This window comes from Salvia miltiorrhiza, chromosome 2 (genome assembly GCF_028751815.1).
Source record: "Salvia miltiorrhiza cultivar Shanhuang (shh) chromosome 2, IMPLAD_Smil_shh, whole genome shotgun sequence".
In the NCBI taxonomy this organism is placed as follows: domain Eukaryota; kingdom Viridiplantae; phylum Streptophyta; class Magnoliopsida; order Lamiales; family Lamiaceae; genus Salvia; species Salvia miltiorrhiza.
Window position 1 is genome coordinate 33,706,577 of NC_080388.1, and position 20,133 is coordinate 33,726,709.

The following is a 20,133-nucleotide window of genomic DNA, read 5'->3' on the forward strand; positions in this document are numbered from 1 at the left end:
AAAAAAATGACTAACGAGAGTTAAACGGCGTTAAATCAGAGGGGCCTGATTGCACAATTTTTTTGAATTCAGGGACATAGTTGCACACATAGTGAGTAAGAGGGGTTATACGCTATAGGGGCTACTACTTCAAGGGTCAATCTGCACATTTTCCCTAGTACTAACAATAATCGTCCTTGCATAAAAAAAAATAAAAATCGTTGTCGAAGAACTAGAATCTATCATTAATAATAATAATTTAATAATAATAATAATAATCATCGAACAACCAGAATCTTTAATAATAATAATAATAATAATAATAATAATAATAATAATAAATCCTAAAAGAAAAAAATCTACCGACAATGAGCTGTCACTTTTGAGTTTTGACTACATATATATTGACCGCCTCCCATCTTTTGCGAGTCTGCTGGACTGATACTCTGCTCTCAGACATCTCTCAGGAATTTCTACTACTAAAACAAATCAAGTCAAAATCTAAAATTTTCTGGGAGGAAAATAAATGAAGGAGAAGGTGATTCTGGTGGATATGCATCCTAGCATGTTCGGAATAAGGGCGAGAGTGGCGTTAGCAGAAAAGGGCGTGGAATACGAGTGCAGAGAAGAGGACTTGCAAAACAAAAGCCAGTTTCTGCTTGAGATGAACCCTGTTCACAAGAAGATCCCCGTTTTGATCCACAACGGCAAACCCGTTTGCGAGTCGCTCATCATTGTTGAGTACATCGACGAGGTTTGGAGCGACAAATCCCCTCTGCTGCCTTCTGATCCTTACCGGCGAGCTCAAGCTAGGTTTTGGGCTGATTACATCGACAAAAAGGTACCACTAATTTCTTGCCCTAGCTAGTTGGCTTCTTTTTATTGGAATTAGTGTTTCGTATGTATTGATCAAGAAAGTAGATGATCAGATGCTTTTTGGATTAGAGGATTTCATGTGTCGTTAGCATTAAATTGTTTTTGGAGCTTTTGTTGATGTATTGTTCGGAAGATTTACTTTATCTGGTCGACTAATTTGATTGACAATATACATCTCAAATTTAATTTGATTGACATTAGAATTGTTGGATCCGTGGATTAGCTTCTATCTAAGTTTTGAGAGTGAATATCTGATGAATTGCAGCTATATGATGCTCAAAGATGGATATGGTGTGTGAAAGGAGAGGAGCAAGACGAGAAGAAGAAGGAATTCTTTGAGATCCTCAAACAGTTGGAGTCGGAGCTTGGCGAGAAGCCCTTCTTCGGCGGCGAGAGGTTTGGGTTTGTTGACGTGGCGTTGATCACATATACACCATGGTTTCAAACCTACGAAACGTGCGGCAACTTGAGCATGGAACAACACTGCCCTAAACTGATTGCGTGGCTCAAGAGGTGTTCCCACAAAGAGACCGTCTCTAAATCCTTGTCGGATCCCAACAAAGTTTACCACTACTTTCTAACCCTCAAGGAAAGGCTTGGCATCGACTAGCCATGGTTTCGTGCAAATTTGGGGCAGCTATTTTCTATGTGCGCTCATTAAATTCTGTCCATGTACAAACTTAGCTACAAATCACGCATATTCTGCAGTACTCCACGGAGTCTGGGCATACTTTAATTTGTAAAATTATTTATTGTTATGTACACTAAATGGGTCTTTTACTAGCTATTCTATAATCTAAATTTCTATATATTTATTTTACGTCCACGTACGTAAAATCAGTCCATACATTACATGACGGAAATACCAATAATCCCTAAAGTATAGCATCCAATTATTGATGAACACGGTTACAGCAGCAGGAATGGATCTTCAACAACGAAAACAATTTATTCTAGTTTATATCTTAATCCTTTTATTAGTTTAGCGAGCTTTTTTTTTTCTTAACAATTATCTTTAGTCTTTCAGTTAAAATATGTTACTATAGTCTCTATAATGCTCTATTTTACTTTGATATATATCATACTAATTAAGTATATAACGATGAGTTAACCATCTTTTTTAAGCGTGCTACTGTAAAACACTCTGTTTTGAGACTCATCAATTTGAACTATGAATTCTTTTCCCGAGGGCGAGGAAAAAGAATTAATGGCGGAGAAGGTAATTCTGCTGGATGCGTATCCTAGCATGTCTGAATGAGGGTGAGAGTGGCGTTAGCAGAAAAGGACGTGGAATATGAGTACAGAGAGGAGAACTTGCGTAACAAAAGCCAGCTTCTGCTCCAGTCCAACCCCGTTCATAAGCAAATCCTCGTTTTGATTCACAACGGCAAACCCATTTGCTAATCCCTCATCATTGTTCAGTACGTCGACGAGGTGTGGAGCCACAAGTCTCCGCTGCTGCCTTCTGATCCTTACCAGCGAGCTCAAGCTACGTTCTGGGCCGATTATTTGGACAAAAAGGTAATGTTTGGATCGAGTATTTCGTGTGTCATTAGCATTGATTTAGATTGACAATATATGTAATGAGTATTCGAAAAATTACATTACATGACAAAACAAAGTTAAAGCTGTTGAATCGAATTTTAGCTATATGATAGTGGAGGATGGATATGGAGTGTGAAAGGAGATAAGCAAGAAACGGGGAAGAAGAATTCGTAGAGATCCTGAAACAGTTGGAGTCGTAGCTAGGTGAGAAGCCCTTCTTTGGCAGCGAGAGCTTCGGATTTGTTGATGCGGCGTTGATCACATTTTCAACGTGGTTTCAAGTCTACGAAACGTGCGGTTTCTGCATGGGAGAACACTGCCCCAAACTGATTGAGTGGGTGTAAAGAGGTGCTTGGCGAGAGAGAGCGTGTCCAAATCATTGGCAGATCCGAACAAGGTTCACGACTACTTTGTGGCCCTCAAGAAGGAGTGTAGCCATACAAGGAGCTAGCGTGACAATATATATGTTGTATTTTAGGTGGAAAATAATGTAATGTTCTACATCTATCTAGCTAGTTGTACGTCTTAAACATTTTAAAGATTAATTTATAATCGTTTCGTAGTAGTTGATGTGGAACGAACAAGTGCGATGTATGTTTGATGACCAGCGGAACTCGAAATCGCTAATCTAATGTGTTTCCGGAAACAGAAAGGCGAGACCAAGTGGAATCGCTATCACGCCCAAATTCTATGGTTTTAGGCATGTTCAGGCGCTTTTGCTGTGTTAGTTAATTTTCGTAATTAGTATTTGTCTTTTTTATTTCTTTTTGAAGTAGGGTCTGTTTTTAGGTCTTTAAATACTCCCTTCGTCCGGCAAATCTTGAGTCAATTCTTTTCGGCACGAAAATTAAGAAAATAGTATGTAGTGTGTTAAGTATGGTAGGTGAAAAAAGTGAATAAAGGAGAATTTTTTTGCCATATAAGGAAATGACTCAAGATTCGTGGGACTATCGAAAAAAGAAAGTGACTCAAGATTCGTGGAACGGAGGGAGTAGTTGTTTTGATGTTTTTGAGAGTCAGATTTTCATATATTATTTTCAAATTTTCAATTAAATTCGTTTGCGGTTGAAGAGAATTCATCTTTAATTTTCTGCATGCAAATATTGTTCTTATAGGTTGTGCCATTCTAATTTGCTGCCACTCTCGATTATTTTCAAGTATAAAATGTAAGAAAAATAGGTTGAATTGATAAAAAGGACGCATACATGCATGAAGCGAAAAAACTAAAGTGAAGTAACATGTTAGCAAAAGCAAATGAAACAAATTAAACTGAGAAAGCTAACATTTATTTATGTTTATAAATAATCAAGGATATTTTGGGGATATCAATATCGTCATAAATTCTGTCCATTAAAACCATATCCACTCTTTGCATATATAAATGACCGCTTGACCATCTTTTGCTGTATCACACTGCTTTGAGACTCTTCCACTAATTTCCGATCAAAACAAAGCAAAACTCTTTAGTTTATTCTCAAAAAAAAAATGGCAGATAAAGTGATTCTGCTGGATTTTTATCCTAGCATGTTTGGAATGAGGGCGAGAGTGGCGTTAGCTGTGAAGGGCGTGGAATACGAGTACAGAGAGGAGGACTTGGGCAACAAAAGCCAGCTTCTGCTTGAGTCCAACCCCGTTCACAAGCAAATCCCCGTTTTGATCCACAACGGCAAACCCGTTTGCGAATCGTTTATCATTCTTCAATACATCGATGAGGTGTGGAATCACAAATCTCCGCTGCTGCCTTCTGATCCTTACCAGCGAGCTCAAGCCAGGTTCTGGGCTGATTATATCGACAAAAAAGTATGTATCATCTTTTCTTTTCTATTTTCAGCTGTAATCAGATTCTTCTATTGCAAATAATGTTTGTCTTCTATTTCAACAAAATAGATGAGACACAAATACGTACACGTACGATCACATGTGCAAGACGAAGATCAAGTAGTTAGTGCATGGTTGTTTTACTTTTGAGCTAATTTTGCTTCATTTATATTCCACGGTGAAATTGTTAGGAAATTAGACGCAACTAATTCCGCCCGGGATCTAGTGTGACGCAATATTTTGGATATCGACCGATATGAAACGAGAAAAATAAATGACACCGATATTTTTAACGTAGTTCGGCCAAACTGCCTACGTCCACGGACCCACACCAATATATTAGAGAATCTCAAAAGGAGGAGTACAACAAAAATACCACACTGTATTTTGTATCTGCTTACGCAGAGGCTATCTCTCAACTCACTTTTATCACTCGTGTATAACTTCCACACTGAAGTTTTCTCTCACAAGATTTTTCTCTCTCTCTATTTCTATCTCTCTCTAGATAGCTATGGTTGTGATTTTGGTGTTGTGTTGTTGTGTTTGGGATGCTGCAGAAGATGTATATTTATAGGAACATTTGGAGGTGGTAGGTGAAGAGAGGTGGTAGGTGGCAAATGGTGGAGGTGGTAGGTGAAGAAGGTTGGTGGCAGCCACTTTTGACTAACAATCTCCCACTTGAAGACTGATTTCAATCTGTCTTCACACCTCGATCAACGCAGCAGCCTTTCTGTCTTTGTCATTCTAGCAAACCAATTGAAGCTGAGCACAACTTCAATTTATCAATGGTTACTGCCTTTGTAAGCATGTCGGCTGGATTTTGAGCTCCTTGGATCTTTTCAAGTATTAACACCTCATCCTCCAACAGAGATCTGATGAAATGATAACGAAGTCCAATATGCTTTGTTCTAGAATGAAATGCTGAATTCTTTGCCAGATGTATCGCACTCTGACTATCGCTGTGCAAGACATTCTTCGTCTGATCAAAACCCAATTCTGCCAACAACCCTTGTAACCAGATCATTTCTTTGCTAGCCTCGGTGATTGCCACGTACTCTGCTTCTGTAGTGGATAAAGCAACAATCTTTTGTATCTGCGAGATCCAACTAACAGCAGTCGTGCCAACAGTAAAGACATAACCGGTAGTGCTTCTCCTGCGATCTACCTCACCGGCAAAATCTGCATCTACAAAACCTTGTAGTGCTACATCACCTTGTCGAAAACACAAGCATCTATCAGTAGATCCACGTAGATATCTCAATATCCACTTTACTGCTTCCCAATGCTGCTTTCCTGGATTTGCCATAAATCTGCTCACAACTCCCACTGCATGAGCGATATCTGGTCTAGTACAGACCATGGCATACATCAGACTTCCAATGGCTGAGGCGTAAGGAATTTTAGCCATGAAGTCTCTTTCCTCCTTAGTCTTTGGAGAGTGCTCTTTGGATAGGCGGAAATGGTTAGCTAATGATGAGCTAACCGGTTTAGCACTGCTCATGTTGAATCTTTGCAAGATTCGATTGACGTAGTTGGCTTGAGACAACTGCAAAACACCTTTTTGCTTGTCTCTGTAAATTCTCATCCCGAGAATTTGCTTTGCTTCTCCTAAGTCCTTCATCTCGAACTCCGCTGAAAGCTGCCTTTTCAACTTCTTGATTTCGTTCAAGTCTGAGCCGGCTACTAACATGTCATCAACATAAAGTAGCAAGATGATATAGCTGGACTCGAACCTCTTGAAGTAACAACAATGGTCAGCATTGCACTTCATGTAGCCATTTTTCTGCATGAATCCATCAAACTTCTTGTACCATTGCTTCGGAGCTTGCTTCAAGCCATACAGGCTCTTTTTCAACTTGCACACCAGCTTCTCCTTTCCTTTGACAGAGAATCCATCTGGTTGTTGCATGTATATTTCCTCCTCTAAGTCACCATTGAGGAAAGCAGTTTTCACATCTAACTGCTCTAGATGCAAGTCCTCCGTTGCAACAATACTCAGGACCGATCGGATTGTTGTCAACTTTACAACCGGAGCAAAGATATCTGTGTAGTCAATTCCTTCTTCCTGTTGGAAACCTTTGACTACCAATCTTGCCTTATATCGCTTTGAACCATCATGCTCTTCTTTGATTCTGTACACCCATTTGTTGTGTAGAGCTTTCTTTCCTTTGGGCAACTCAACTAGTTCCCACGTCATATTAGAGATAAGAGATTTTATCTCTTCTTTCATTGCAAGCTCCCACTTGACAGAATCTCTGACTTGACATGCTTCTTCATAGAATTCAGGTTCACCAGCATCGGTCAGTAACATTTGATTCATGTACTTCCTGTTTGGAACATGAGGTCGAGATGACCTCCTGGGTATAGGAGTTGGAGCTGGAACTGGAGACTGTGGTGGATCAGCCTCAGAGTTGGGCTCCTCCGTCTGCAAACCTTCATCTGTTTGCTTTGATGTACTGCACTCTGTAGTATCATCTGGATCAACATATGTTGGATCATCACTTGTTGTGTCGGTGGACTGCACTGCATTCCTGTCCTTGTACATCACATTTTCATTGAATATGACATTCCTGCTTCGAATGACCTTCCTGTTTTTGTCATCCCAAAAACGGTACCCGAACTCATCTCCACCATATCCAATGAAAGTACATTTTAGTGATTTGGAGTCGAGCTTACTCCTGGCATTATCACTAATGTGTACATACGCGACACAACCAAATACTTTCAAGTGAGAAAGTTTAATTTCTTTGCCGCTCCAAACTTCCTCAGGTATTCTGTACTCCAATGGTACAGATGGCCCATGGTTAACGAGATATGCCGCTGTGTTGACAGCTTCTGCCCAAAATTGTGTTGGCAGTCCTGCATGTATCCTCATGCTCCTAGCTCTTTCTGTCAACGTCCGGTTCATGCGTTCTGCAACTCCATTTTGTTGTGGTGTCCCTGGCAACGTCCTTTCTAACTTGATGCCATCCTGGTAACAAAATTTCTTGAACGCCATATCTTCGTATTCTCCACCATTATCGGATCTCAACTTCTTTATCCGTAAGCCAGTTTCATTTTCCACCATGGCCTTCCACTTCTTGAACGCCTCGAACACCTCTGACTTGTGTCTCAAGAAGTAAACCCACACCTTTCTCGAGTGGTCATCGATGAAAGTCACAAAGTAAGACTTTCCGCCATTGGATGAAACTGCTGCTGGGCCCCAAACATCTGTGTGGACTAACTCAAGCTTTACTTGCTTCGGAGTTCTACCACTGGTATTGAAACTCACCCTCTTCTGCTTCCCGTAGATACAACTTTCGCAAAAGTCTATATCAACAGACTGAAGCTCTGGTAGTTTCCCTTTCGAATGCATATACTTGAGCCCTTTCTGGCTCATGTGCCCAAGTCTTTGGTGCCACAAATTTGCATTCTTCTTGCTATCAGCAACTGCAATTGTCACACACGCATTCATCGTTGTGTATAGGCTTCCAGTATCCTTGCCACGTGCAAGAATCATTGCGCCCTTAGTGATTTTCCAATAATCACCTGAGAAGTGTGTATCACATCCTTCTCTTGACAATTGCTTGACGGAGATCAAGTTCTTCCTCAACTCTGGAATGTGTCTCACGTCCTTCAATTTCCATACAGATCCATTGAGTTTGATCTGTACTTCTCCTATGCCCACCACGCTGCATGGGTGATCATCTCCGAGATATACTTCTCCGAAATTTCCCGACATGTAATTTATGAAGGAATTTCGATTCGAGGTGGCATGGAAAGATGCTCCAGAGTCTATGACCCAATACTCGGCCCTTTTCTCCATGGAACATATCAAGGCATCGCCTTCTTCTTCAGCCACAACATTGGCTTCGGTCTTTGTCTCGTTTCCCTTTGAAGGTACTTTACACTGCGTTCTGTAGTGTCCGACCTGACCACAATTCCAACATTCAACAGACTTTGATTTGTTGGAATTCTTGTGGATCCTGGAGCTCTGCCTGCCATTCCTTGACTTGCTCCGTCCACGCCCTTGACTTCTGTTTGAGTTTCTGCCTCTGCTTTCTGCATTTAAAGCGGCACCTGAAGTGGAGACTACATCTGACTGCCTCCGGATCTCCTCGGTTAAGATCATGCTCACGACATCATCGAACTTCATTTTGGACTTACCGGCAGAGCTGCTAATGGCCGTGACTGTGCCATTCCAGCTCTCAGGTAACTGCCCAAGAATTAACAAAGCCCGGACCTCATCATCGAATTCGATGTCCACCGTGGTAAGTTGGTCCGTCACTTCGTTGAACTCGTTCAAATGTTCTCCAAATCTTCCGCTCTCCGTCATTTTCATATTGAACAATTTCTTGATCAAATGAACTTTATTTGCTGCAGACGGCTGCTCGTACATGCTGGATAAAGCTTTCATGAGAGACGCTGTTGTCTTCTCATGCTTTATGTTGAAGGCGACTGACTTTGACAAGGTCAGTCTGATTGCGCCGAGTGACTTTCGATCAAGCACCTCCCACTCGTCGTCCTTCATATCCACTGGTTTTTCCTTCAAGGGCTTATACAGGTCCTTCTGGTACAAGTAATCCTCCATTTGCATTTTCCAAAATCCAAAATTCACACCATTGAATTTCTCCATTTTGGAAATTTTATCGTCTGTCGACATTGCTCCCACTCGATCAAAAAACACGATAATTTTCTCAAAAAATTCGTTTCTGATGTGGAGGTTCAGTTTACACTGCAACCACAGAGCATACTAAGAATTTTAAAAGAATAATTACCGTTGCGCACGAAAAAAAATTTCGCCACCAACGTGGCTTTGATACCAGTTGTTAGGAAATTAGACGCAACTAATTCCGCCCGGGATCTAGTGTGACGCAATATTTTGGATATCGACCGATATGAAACGAGAAAAATAAATGACACCGATATTTTTAACGTGGTTCGGCCAAACTGCCTACGTCCACGGACCCACACCAATATATTAGAGAATCTCAAAAGGAGGAGTACAACAAAAATACCACACTGTATTTTGTATCTGCCTACGCAGAGGCTATCTCTCAACTCACTTTTATCACTCGTGTATAACTTCCACACTGAAGTTTTCTCTCACAAGATTTTTCTCTCTCTCTATTTCTATTTCTCTCTAGATAGCTATGGTTGTGATTTTGGTGTTGTGTTGTTGTGTTTGGGATGCTGCAGAAGATGTATATTTATAGGAACATTTGGAGGTGGTAGGTGAAGAGAGGTGGTAGGTGGCAAATGGTGGAGGTGGTAGGTGAAGAAGGTTGGTGGCAGCCACTTTTAACTAACAGAAATTTGAGAAATCCTAATCGTGAGGATAAAAATATTCAATCATGAATTTTATCAATCCTACAAAATAAACGCCCCTTAAATATGTTATTCGAATTAAGTGAGTTCAGGCATATTCTTTGTTTTGAATAGCTTTGTCACTATAGCATTTTCTTATAAAGCTAGGGTTAATCCTCTTTAAGTGAATATATATCAAACATATAAACTAATTAATTTGGAAACCTTTGTTGGGTTCTCGTGATCGAGAATTAGGGAGTTATTCCACACTCATAATTTTGACAGCGTGCTCGGGGCATACCAGATACTGCATGTTTGGAATAATTTTGTTGATGTTGTTTACTTTAATTGTATGGTAGATTAAATTGATAATATGATGTGATTGAGCATATGAAAATAGTTAAATAAACCTAAATTTGTCTCATCCACAGTTTTCGGCATTAGTCTACACTCTCGTTGTCCTTAAAATTATGGTCCGAAGAAAATGACACGAGTTTTAAGAAAAAACTAATATTTGCATTTGGTACAATGTACCGGAAATATTTTTATATTCTATATCTATGTAACTATGAGATATCATAGAATAAATACTTGATGTGATGATGAATTGTAGATATACGATAATGGAAATTGGATATGGAATGCGAAAGGAGAAGAGCAAGAGGCGGGTAAGAAGGGATTCGTAGAGATCATGAAACAGTTAGAGTCAGAGCTCGGCGATAAGCCCTTCTTCGGCGGCGACGACTTGGGATTTTTGGATGTGGCGTTGATCACATACTCCCCATGGTTCCAAACCTACGAAACATGCGGCAACTTGAGCATGGAAGAAGAGTGCCCCAAACTGATTGCGTGGGTGAAGAGGTGTTGGGAGAAACAGAGTGTGTCCAAATCATTGGCCGATCCCAACAAGGTTTATGACTTCTATTTGGCCCTCAAGAAGAAGCGCGGCATCGACTAGTCTTGCACGTGAAAGAGCTGTCACAAGATGTAGCATTTCCTATGGGAAATAAGGTAATGTTCTAAAACGAGTCGTATAATTGAAATCATAAATATTTATATGTGATTAAGTACTGGACTATGTAAGTGGGTTATTCCAGTTGGTTTTATTATATACTAGCAGTGAGAACGTGCGATGCACGTTGAACACGCGTGATTTTATACTATGTAAATAAAATACATAGATATTATTATATTTTGAATATTAATTTGTAATGAATTAATTGTATTTATTTAATTGACATATTCATTTGACTATTATTGTAATTTAAAAAAGGAATCAATGCAACTATTAATGAATAAATTTAAATGAAAGAAAGTAATATTCATAATATACCTCTAAATAAAAATGCAAAAAGATCTATGAAAAACATCCTAAATTATCTAAGTACGGAGCAAGACGAATTTTAAATCGTTTCTTGTTTGATTTTAACGATTGAGGATCTTTCTTCTTATTTTTGGTTTGCAACAAAATGTTGTTCAACGGCAGATCGTCGTACTTGTAATATCAATGTAGTCATCAAACTTTTTCTTGGCTACTCTATTTTTTCTTTTGTGGTTTTGTAGGCTGCAACTCCATCGTAGATTTTTTCTTTCTAGACGGGATTATGTGTTTTTTGATTTCTCGAGTGAATTTTCTTTTCTTCCTCTTGAGTTGGCTCTTCTTCAATTTCTCCAACATAACTAACTGTATCTTCAAACATATCTTACAAGATTAAAACATTTTGATTACGCATGATTATGGTAATTAACGCATGATTATAATTATGGTAATTAACGTAAAATATTATGTTTAAACATATCAGCCGTTAGATTAAGTTAGACGGATGGTTGTGATTACGTCTCACTTCTCAACATATTTGTGCTTCTCAATAGAACCTTTGCCTATATATATGTAGTTGCATTCTATGACAACGACTCCCCTACATAGAGAATAAACACCCAATCAAGGTCATTCATTGAATCACAATCAACGATCCAGATTGCATCCAGATTTAATTTTTCATGTAATTAAAAATAGGTGATTAGCATTTATTTAACAAATTCTGAAAATTCCTCTCTTCCCATTCTAGGACCTGATCTATTTCGACGAACGTATCGATAAACATTAGTATGTTCATTTGTTTTTATACAAACAAATCGACGAACATTAGTATGTTCATTTATTTTTATACGAAAATATCGACGAACATATCGACGAAAATTAGTATGTTCATTTATTTTTATACGAACATATCGACGAACATTAGTATGTTTATTTGTTTTTATACGAACATATCGACGAATATTAGTATGTTCATTTGTTCTGTGAATGCGTTATTCACGTAACGAACGGATATTCCATAAATAAAAGATTTTATTAGATATATTTAGTGCAATAATTACATACCTACCTTTATTAAATAAAATGACAAAAAATTAATAATCTTAATCAATTGATTGATCACCATTAGATTAAGCAAAATCGACGCACAAGATTTGTAACACCCCAATTTTCATAAACTTTACTGTTTAAAAATTTAGAGAGCAAAAGATAGTAAAATAATAATTTATTGATTTATAAAGAAAATTTAAACTAATTTCAAAGTCAACTTGCCAAAACTAAAGTAGCATCATATATATATATATATATATATATAAAAAACCGATAAACTAAAACTTAACAAATTCTACTAAAATGTTCAATGTAAAATCTTTATTCCTAATCATTCTCCACTTTCATGGCCACTTCGACTCTGAAACTGCAAAACTGAAAAGATAAGGGGTGAGCATATTGAAAAATATACTCAGTGAGGAACATAAAAAAATATTCATATACGTCACATATATAATCAAATCACGTTATCATACTTGCAAACATACGCCAAGAGACAGGAGCCCCTAGACAAACATAATCATAGTTTGAGTCGATGGCTTAAGTCCCATGACCAAACACATACATAGATCAATAGCTTAGGTCCCTTGATCGCACTTAACATCATAGATCAATGGCTTAGGTGCCATGAAAGCACATAACATCATAGATCAATGGCTTAGGTCCCATGATCACACATAACAACATAGTCATAAGATGCACGTAAACAAGTAATCAAACGCGATAATAAAAATATATATATATAACTATATGAATAAGCGTAAAACACTACAAAAAACGCCAGGAGATGATCTTTTGCATTTCGATGCAAGGTAGTCTGTTTTCCTAGCCAAGAGACCAGATCATACCAAATTTCTGAGGATCTTTGACATGAGAAAATGAGGTGCTCGATGCTCTCCGTCTCCGTGTTGCAAAACACGCATACCGCTTCCGCGCTCGGGATATTTACTTGTCTTCTTTGGAGATTATCACAAGTAGCCAACCTTCCCTTCAATATCTTCCAAACTGTAGTTTTTGCCGAATGCATGGCTGGGGCTCTCCAGATCGTTGCAAACTTCGGCTTCTCCCTGTTGGTGTCAATGGAACATGTTGAAGTACAGAGGGTTTTGTACGCTGATTTAACCGAGAAGAGCCCTTTAGCGTCTGCTTTCCATCTCCATCTGTCTTGCTTACCTTCGGTCACAGCGAAATTGTTGATGATGGAAGTGAGTTTATGAATCTGTTCTTTCTCTTTTTCCGACGGCTCTCTATTCCATTCTCGTTTCCAATTCCACTTTCCATCAGACCAGCCTCCCATACTTTTAATCGAGCCTTTTTGGTTGTTATTGAGGTGAAAAAGTCTTGGGAAGATGTCTTTCAAATATGACTCCCCCGCCCAACGTTGTTCCCAGAAGGCCACTGATCCTCCATCCCCCAGGACTTAATGTGTAATGCATTAAGTGAGTATGAATAACCAGGACTTTTCTAAATGTTATGTTTATGAGGCCCTTGTTACCTTATAGCTCCACCAAATTATAGGAATATGTTTACGAGTTTGTAGGCGCAAACGGTTCGCAAATCCGAGTTCGAACGAGGAAGATATGGCCGAAACAAGAAAGTCGCGCGCAACAGTATTTATCCCCGGTGGGAATTTTTGAATTTTCGAGATTTTGCGGGATTTTTGAAATTTCTCAGTATTTTCGAGTCCTACACTGTATTTATCCCCTGTGCCTATAAATAGGTCCTCTTTTGACCTATTTAGAGTTCCTAACTTTATTTTTCAGTTCCCAGCTTTAGTTTTTCAGTTTCATAGTTTTAGATTTTATTGATTTCCAGTTTTTAGAGTTTGAGTTGGATTTCCACAAGGATTGAAGATTCAGGATCATTCTTTCAATTTTATTTAATTCAGTTCTTTCAATTGGGTTCTTTTTAATTATGTTTCTGGTTTATTTTAATATGTCTGACTAAGTTCTTTATCTGATTCTAGGGTTTGTAAATAGTTAATTAGATTCATGTGGTTTATTTGTTAGTACCTATTTACCTTCCAGTTTATGATTCATAATTCCTGGTGCTTGATTTCTTGTGGATTATCTAGCCATTAATTTGTATGTGTAGCTATTCGGTTTGAGACCTAGCAGAGATAACTGTTTAGCGGATTCAGGAATGTATGATATGATCTTAACCTTGAGACCTAGCGGAGATAGGTGGATCATAGGGAGCTATTCTTAGGAGCTATTAGGAGTTAGTAAATTTTCTTGAGACCTAGCGGGGATAGAAAATTTACTAATCTACGATCATTGCTGCTCTAGCGAGATTGATTGATTAATTAAGTGATCTCTCATCATAAGTGGATTAAATTGGTTAATAGGATTAATAGATTTATTATGTGGATTTAGTTAATGAAATTACTACCCTAGGATCAGTTGTTTCTATAATTTGATTTTTCTCCGTGAATTTTATTTGTTGATGATTGAATTTAGTTTTAATTAAATCTTCTTCCTATTATGTTTGCCTGTCTATTGTGAGAGTTTGTTTAGGGAATAGATAAAGTTATTTCGTTTATCAGTTCCTGTAGATACGATACTCGATTACTATATATGCTACAATTACACCGTGTTAGTTACGGTATTTTGTTGCTAAGAAATTAGTGATCAAATATATTATTATTTTGAAAAAAATAAATCGTATTAAATAAAAGGTAATACGTGTAACGCACCTAAGTTTTGCTAGCTGATATAAAGAAAAGTAATATTTCAAAAATATTATTTTTTTTATATTCATTATTATTTTTCAACCCAATAATAATTACTTTGAATTATTCGATCGAAACTCCGAATCCGCGCTCATATTCACTTCAACCTGCGCCTAGATTCACACCTCAGTCTCGAGTCTCGAGTCTCGACCTTTACAAAAAAAAATTGAGTTTCTTGGAAACATGCGCTAGTGAAAGAAAAAAGAAAGAAAGAAATAGAATTAAAGATGGGAGGCTTGGAAAGATATACAGAATATATCTGCCATAAACAAAGTAAATATATATATATATATATATATATATATATATATATATATATAGCTTAATATAGAAATATCGATGAGAAAAAAAGCAATTTACATTTTACAAATATAACTTTAATAAAAAAAAATGCATACAGTATAAATAGGATAGATATATCTATATTTTTATTTTCATGTGTTAACTCTTGTATTTCCTCTTTTAAATTATTTATTTCTATTATGGTGTTATTAATGGTGAAAATAGGATTTTCTTCTATCTTCTTTTGTCTTATTCTTTTATCACAAAAAATTTGACTATAATCGAGTATATTGTACAATCGGATTGATCTGTGTACTCAGATCCTGACCAGCATCTCAACCCAAATCGTGTAAATATATGACACTATTCGATTATACAAATGATACTACCTCTAATTGACACTATTCGGTTATATAAATCACACTGTAATATTTTAAAATGATATATTGTCATTTTCAATCTTATAGAGTCATCTAAAATATTATAGTGTCATTTACAATCTTATAGTGTTAATTACAATAAGTATCATTTATAATTTTGAATAGTGTCAGATGATGAAGCGCAGTCTATTGGTAAGACGCTTATCCTCCAACCAATAGGTCGGGGGTTCGAGTCACCTAGAGAGCTAGAGTGTGAGTGTGTTTTTCCTTTCTTTGGGTTATAACAAAAAAAAATTGAATAGTGTCAATTATACACAGTGTCATTTACAATGGTATAATGTCATTTATACGCAATGTCATTTGTATAACCGAATAATGTCATTTACACGGTTCAGATTAGGATGCGGTTTCAGATAAAAATGCGGGTCAGGATGCAATCCAATTGTACGGTACACCTTGTACCCAAGATCACCTCTTCTACAAACTTCTGACATCATATATAAAACTCTTATGATAGAATATTTATAGAAGTATCAAAATATTGTCACCATCTGATTAACTATACTCCCTCCGTCCGCGATATCGTTTCCACATTTGTCATTTCGGTCCGTCCGCGATATCGTTTTTGTTTTTATTTATAGAAGTAGGGTCCACAAACTTCCACTCATAATAATAGTGGGACTAAAACTTCACTCACTATAATATCCATTACTATCTAATACTATTCACTATTTTTTTTTAAATTTGTGTCGTCCATAATGTGAAAACGATATCGCGAATGGGGGAAGTATTAAAATATCATGTTTATAAACTATTTATTCTCATTTTTGGACCCTTGAAATGGCAAGCAATCATTGATCAGCATGGGCAATGCTGACACGGACATCTAACAACTAAAACAATTTTTTTTGGTTAATCTCTTTAGTCCTTTCTAAAGTTTAGACTGTTCAGTATGTTAAATGTAGGGCTGGAAAAATGTGTTAATAGGCAAAAGTGCCCCATTACTTATTCATATTTTGAAAAATGTCCACCCTTATCATGCAAAGCTATCCATGCCTTAAATTACTAATTAACCCTTAAGTGGGTCAACATCAAATGTAATGATTTCGGCAGTCTTACACAATCTTACACATTTTTGAGTTTCAATGCATTTCTTTACAATAATGACCGAAATGATTTCAACCTGTGCATGCAATGATTTTGTAAGTCACTGTATATATATATATATATATATATATATATATATATATATATATATATATATAGTGTTCATATCTTTAAATGCAAATATATCGACCGGACACTAATTAACACTTAAACAATATATTAAATTAAATTCAGCAAAATAGTAAAAATTAATATAAAGATACAAATAGATAGAATACAAACTTTTATGTCGATATATCATTGTCACACCCCAATTCTTGAATGAATAAATATAATCGAGGTGCAACTAATTCATAGAAATAAACAAGGGAAATACCTTGTTAAAACCCGAAATAGGATAGAAAGTCGGGCTATGCCCCTTTGGATCACAAGTTTTGTTTCATGCTTCTGACAACCGACGTTCATTAACATAAAACTATAAATTTTAAATTGAAGCTCAAATGAAGTCATCTTAAGTTGAGAAAACAAAAGATGTATAAGAGTAATTGCTACAGCGGAAGTCTAACATAGGAATTTATCGCTAGCCTCAGCTCCGTCCCGTCAGCACCGGCCAGCCAACCTGAAAACATTTGAAAGTATTTTTGGGCTAAGTACTAATGTACTCAGTGGGCATGCATTTTTTTTGAAACATTTTATATTTTAATAAAGAGCAGTTTATCCAATTATACTTGACATGACTTAGAAGGTTTTAAAATGAAATAACTTCTAAGCATGCTAAAACATTTTCTTTCATTTGTGCGCACATGTCACACTCCCTTTCCGTTACTCGCTGTGATCCCGGACCTTTTAGCCACCGACGGATCCATTACTCCTGCTTTACTTGGACTGAGGGCGTAACCCAGCCAAGCTCCCATTTGGGACCCAATGCTCCGGAACACATCCCGTCGAGCACCCTTATAACGCCTCATACATACATGATTAGTGCCCGAATGGAGATCAACCCACCGAGTCAGCTAATAGGTGTACACAATTCTCAAATAACGTGTTAGGTCAAGAGAGAACCTCGATCGATTCATGAATTGTGAGCCTTAAACGGAGCAGAGTGCACAAAATATTTTATTGGATAAACAGTTTGCATTTCATTGAATAAATAATTTGCATTTAATTGAAACATTTAGAGCTTAATAACTCAATCATACTTTATACATTTGGAAAGTAAGCCCACCTGGATAGGCAAAGCCTGAAGATCATAATCACATAAACTCGTCTTGGGAAAGCAGCGCTAATCCCATTGGTTCATAAAGCCTACAAGAAATTCTATTCTTAATAGGTCTCCTTGAATCTAATCTTAAGTCATGTTGTAGTGCTTAATATTCTATGATTCACTTAGCCGGGTTTTCAAAATTTAATGAATAAATAATTGAAAACATTTCTCTTGAGTTAAGAACACCAACAATATTCTTACTCGTCTTTCTTTAATAATTGGATTTAATGAAAACCAATTTAAATCATGATGCAAATGCATAGCTCATTTCATACTTTAATCATATATATGAAATTACTTAAAATATACAAATAATAATAATATAATATTATTATGCATATTACCTTTAAACAATTAATCAAACTAATGATAGTCCAATTAAACAAGTAGTGTAGCTCATTTTAATAAAATTTTAATAGTTAAGGCCCAATCCCTTTTTAAAATCTGCAGTCCAAATATTTAATAAAAGTCAGGCCTGGCAAATAAAAGAACACAGCCCAACACATTAAAATAAAACTCGGCCCAGCAGAGAAATAATTTGGCCCATGACAGAGCCCAACACCTAACCCTTCTCTTCAATTCACCTCAATACTCTCTCTCTCACCACTCTCATCGGCTCCCTCTCTCCTTCTCGCCACTCTCTCTCCCTTCCTCTCATCTGACGTCGCCGCCGCCGCCTACAATTCCGCCGGCGCGTCGCCGGCGTACCACCGCCGCACTCATCTCTCTCTATCTTTCTCCCTTCTCCCTCAATTCGCCAAACCCCCAAACCCCCAAATCCACAAATCCTAAATCCCCAAAATCGTCAAAAGCCCTAAGCTCCTGCCTACCCATCCACCGCCTCCTTCCTCCGGCGAAGTCGTCGCCATCAGCGACTGTCGGCGACAACAGCAGCCGCGGCCGACGCCATCGCCACCTCCTCTGTCTCCCTCTCGCCTAACCCTTCTCTCCGTCCAACCGGCAAGCAGCAGCAGCTAATAGGCCACCGCTGACCTCCCTCGCAATCTCTCTCTCTCTCCTCGGTCAGTGGCAGACCACCACCACCGCCGGACGGACAGCAGCGATGAGCCGCCGCCGCCTCCCTTTGTCCTGCGGCCCTCTCTCTCTGTTCACTCCGGCGCCTCCTCCTCTTACACGGCCGGATGGCCGGCAGCGAGCACGCCGCCATCCCGGCGCCGCTCAACTCAACCCAACACACACACACGGTTCAAAGCTGATACAAGAATTCAAGACTCTACCTTTCTTTTCCTTTCATTGTTAAAACAAAACATGTTTCATATATGTATAGATGTACACAGATCATGAATGCATATATGTTTTCGTATATCAGTTATGAATGTGTGTATGGGTGTGATTCTTGATTGGGCAGCCGAAGTTTGTGTGTTCTGAAATTTGTGTGTTCTGAAAGTAATGGAGAATACTGTAAAAACTAGTGAAGTTTAAAGAAAATGAAACCTTAAAACTTTCGGTCGAGCTTGTCTGAACTTGGTTGATTTTGATGTAATATTCGGTAAAAGCTTGGTTCTTGAATCTAAGATATGGAATCTGAGTTTTTTTTTTCTTGGCGAGAGAGTGTTGTGTGGGATGAAGGAGGACTTTGGCTGATGAGATAAAGGGATGCACAGGGTGGGGTGACTGCACGACTATGTTGTTGCTCTTTCAAGAGTAGATGTGTGAATGAAGGAAAATAGAGTGTAGGAATAGACTTTAATTGTGTGAATGAAGGAAAATAGAGTGTAGGCATAGACTTTAATTGTGTGAATGAAATAAAGCTGCAGGGAGGGTGTCGTAGGTGATGGGGAGGTGTTGGTATTTGGTGTACTTGTATCTTATAAATATGTGTATATGTCTATGTATAAATGAGTACCAATGTAACTTTCTTTATTGTATAATGTAGGAATAATAGATGTAGTAAAATTGTAATGGGAATGTAATTAAATCCTTGGTGCATTTATAAAAGGAATTCCTTTCAAATCTTGCTAATCAAAAGCTCGTGAAAATGCTTAAATGCTAAATTAAATAAATATGCAATGCGTATAAATTTAAATAACTAAATTTACCAAAGCTTTTGTAAATTATTTTTGTTGGAATTAAAATAAATTCTTTTTCTCAATCCGGCGTGAATCATCCTAATCTAAGTTTAAAATAAATTCTAAACTTAATATAAATAGGCGGGGTGTTACAATCATCGATCCGGCCGTTGAAATGGCCAGATCAATGTATCCGACCGGGTACATTTCAGGTAAAAAATGACCCGGCCGGATACATTTTTCCTTGACAATTACCGACCGGATAGATATTATTTAGGCATAATATATTCTATTTTATTCAATTTCATAAAAAAAAAAGTCAAGAAGCTAATAATATATATTCATGCGTATCTATCTTAAATTTTTTATTTTTTTTCCCTTTAATATCTTAATTTCAATACATATATTCGTTGAAATTATTTGTATATATTAACACTATATATATTGTGTTATTCTTGAATGTT

At 37.4% G+C, this 20,133-nt stretch overlaps 2 protein-coding genes and 1 pseudogene across 2 annotated transcripts; all 3 read left to right on the forward strand.

The window, feature by feature from the left end:
• The first annotated feature begins 417 nt into the window (after positions 1-417).
• LOC131012098 (glutathione S-transferase U19-like) lies at positions 418-1,675 on the forward strand. Its single transcript, XM_057940016.1, has 2 exons — positions 418-820; positions 1,121-1,675. Exons 1-2 carry the CDS (start codon positions 506-508, stop codon positions 1,463-1,465), a joined length of 660 nt encoding a protein of 219 aa, XP_057795999.1. The 5' UTR covers positions 418-505; the 3' UTR covers positions 1,466-1,675.
• A 387-nt stretch (positions 1,676-2,062) lies between these two features.
• LOC131008331 (glutathione S-transferase U19-like) lies at positions 2,063-2,851 on the forward strand (annotated as a pseudogene).
• An 830-nt stretch (positions 2,852-3,681) lies between these two features.
• On the forward strand, positions 3,682-10,738 carry LOC131012099 (glutathione S-transferase U19-like). The gene is made up of 2 exons (XM_057940017.1): positions 3,682-4,200; positions 10,118-10,738. The coding sequence occupies exons 1-2, from the start codon at positions 3,886-3,888 to the stop codon at positions 10,460-10,462; spliced, it is 660 nt and encodes a 219-aa protein (XP_057796000.1). The 5' UTR covers positions 3,682-3,885; the 3' UTR covers positions 10,463-10,738.
• Positions 10,739-20,133: the final 9,395 nt, after the last annotated feature.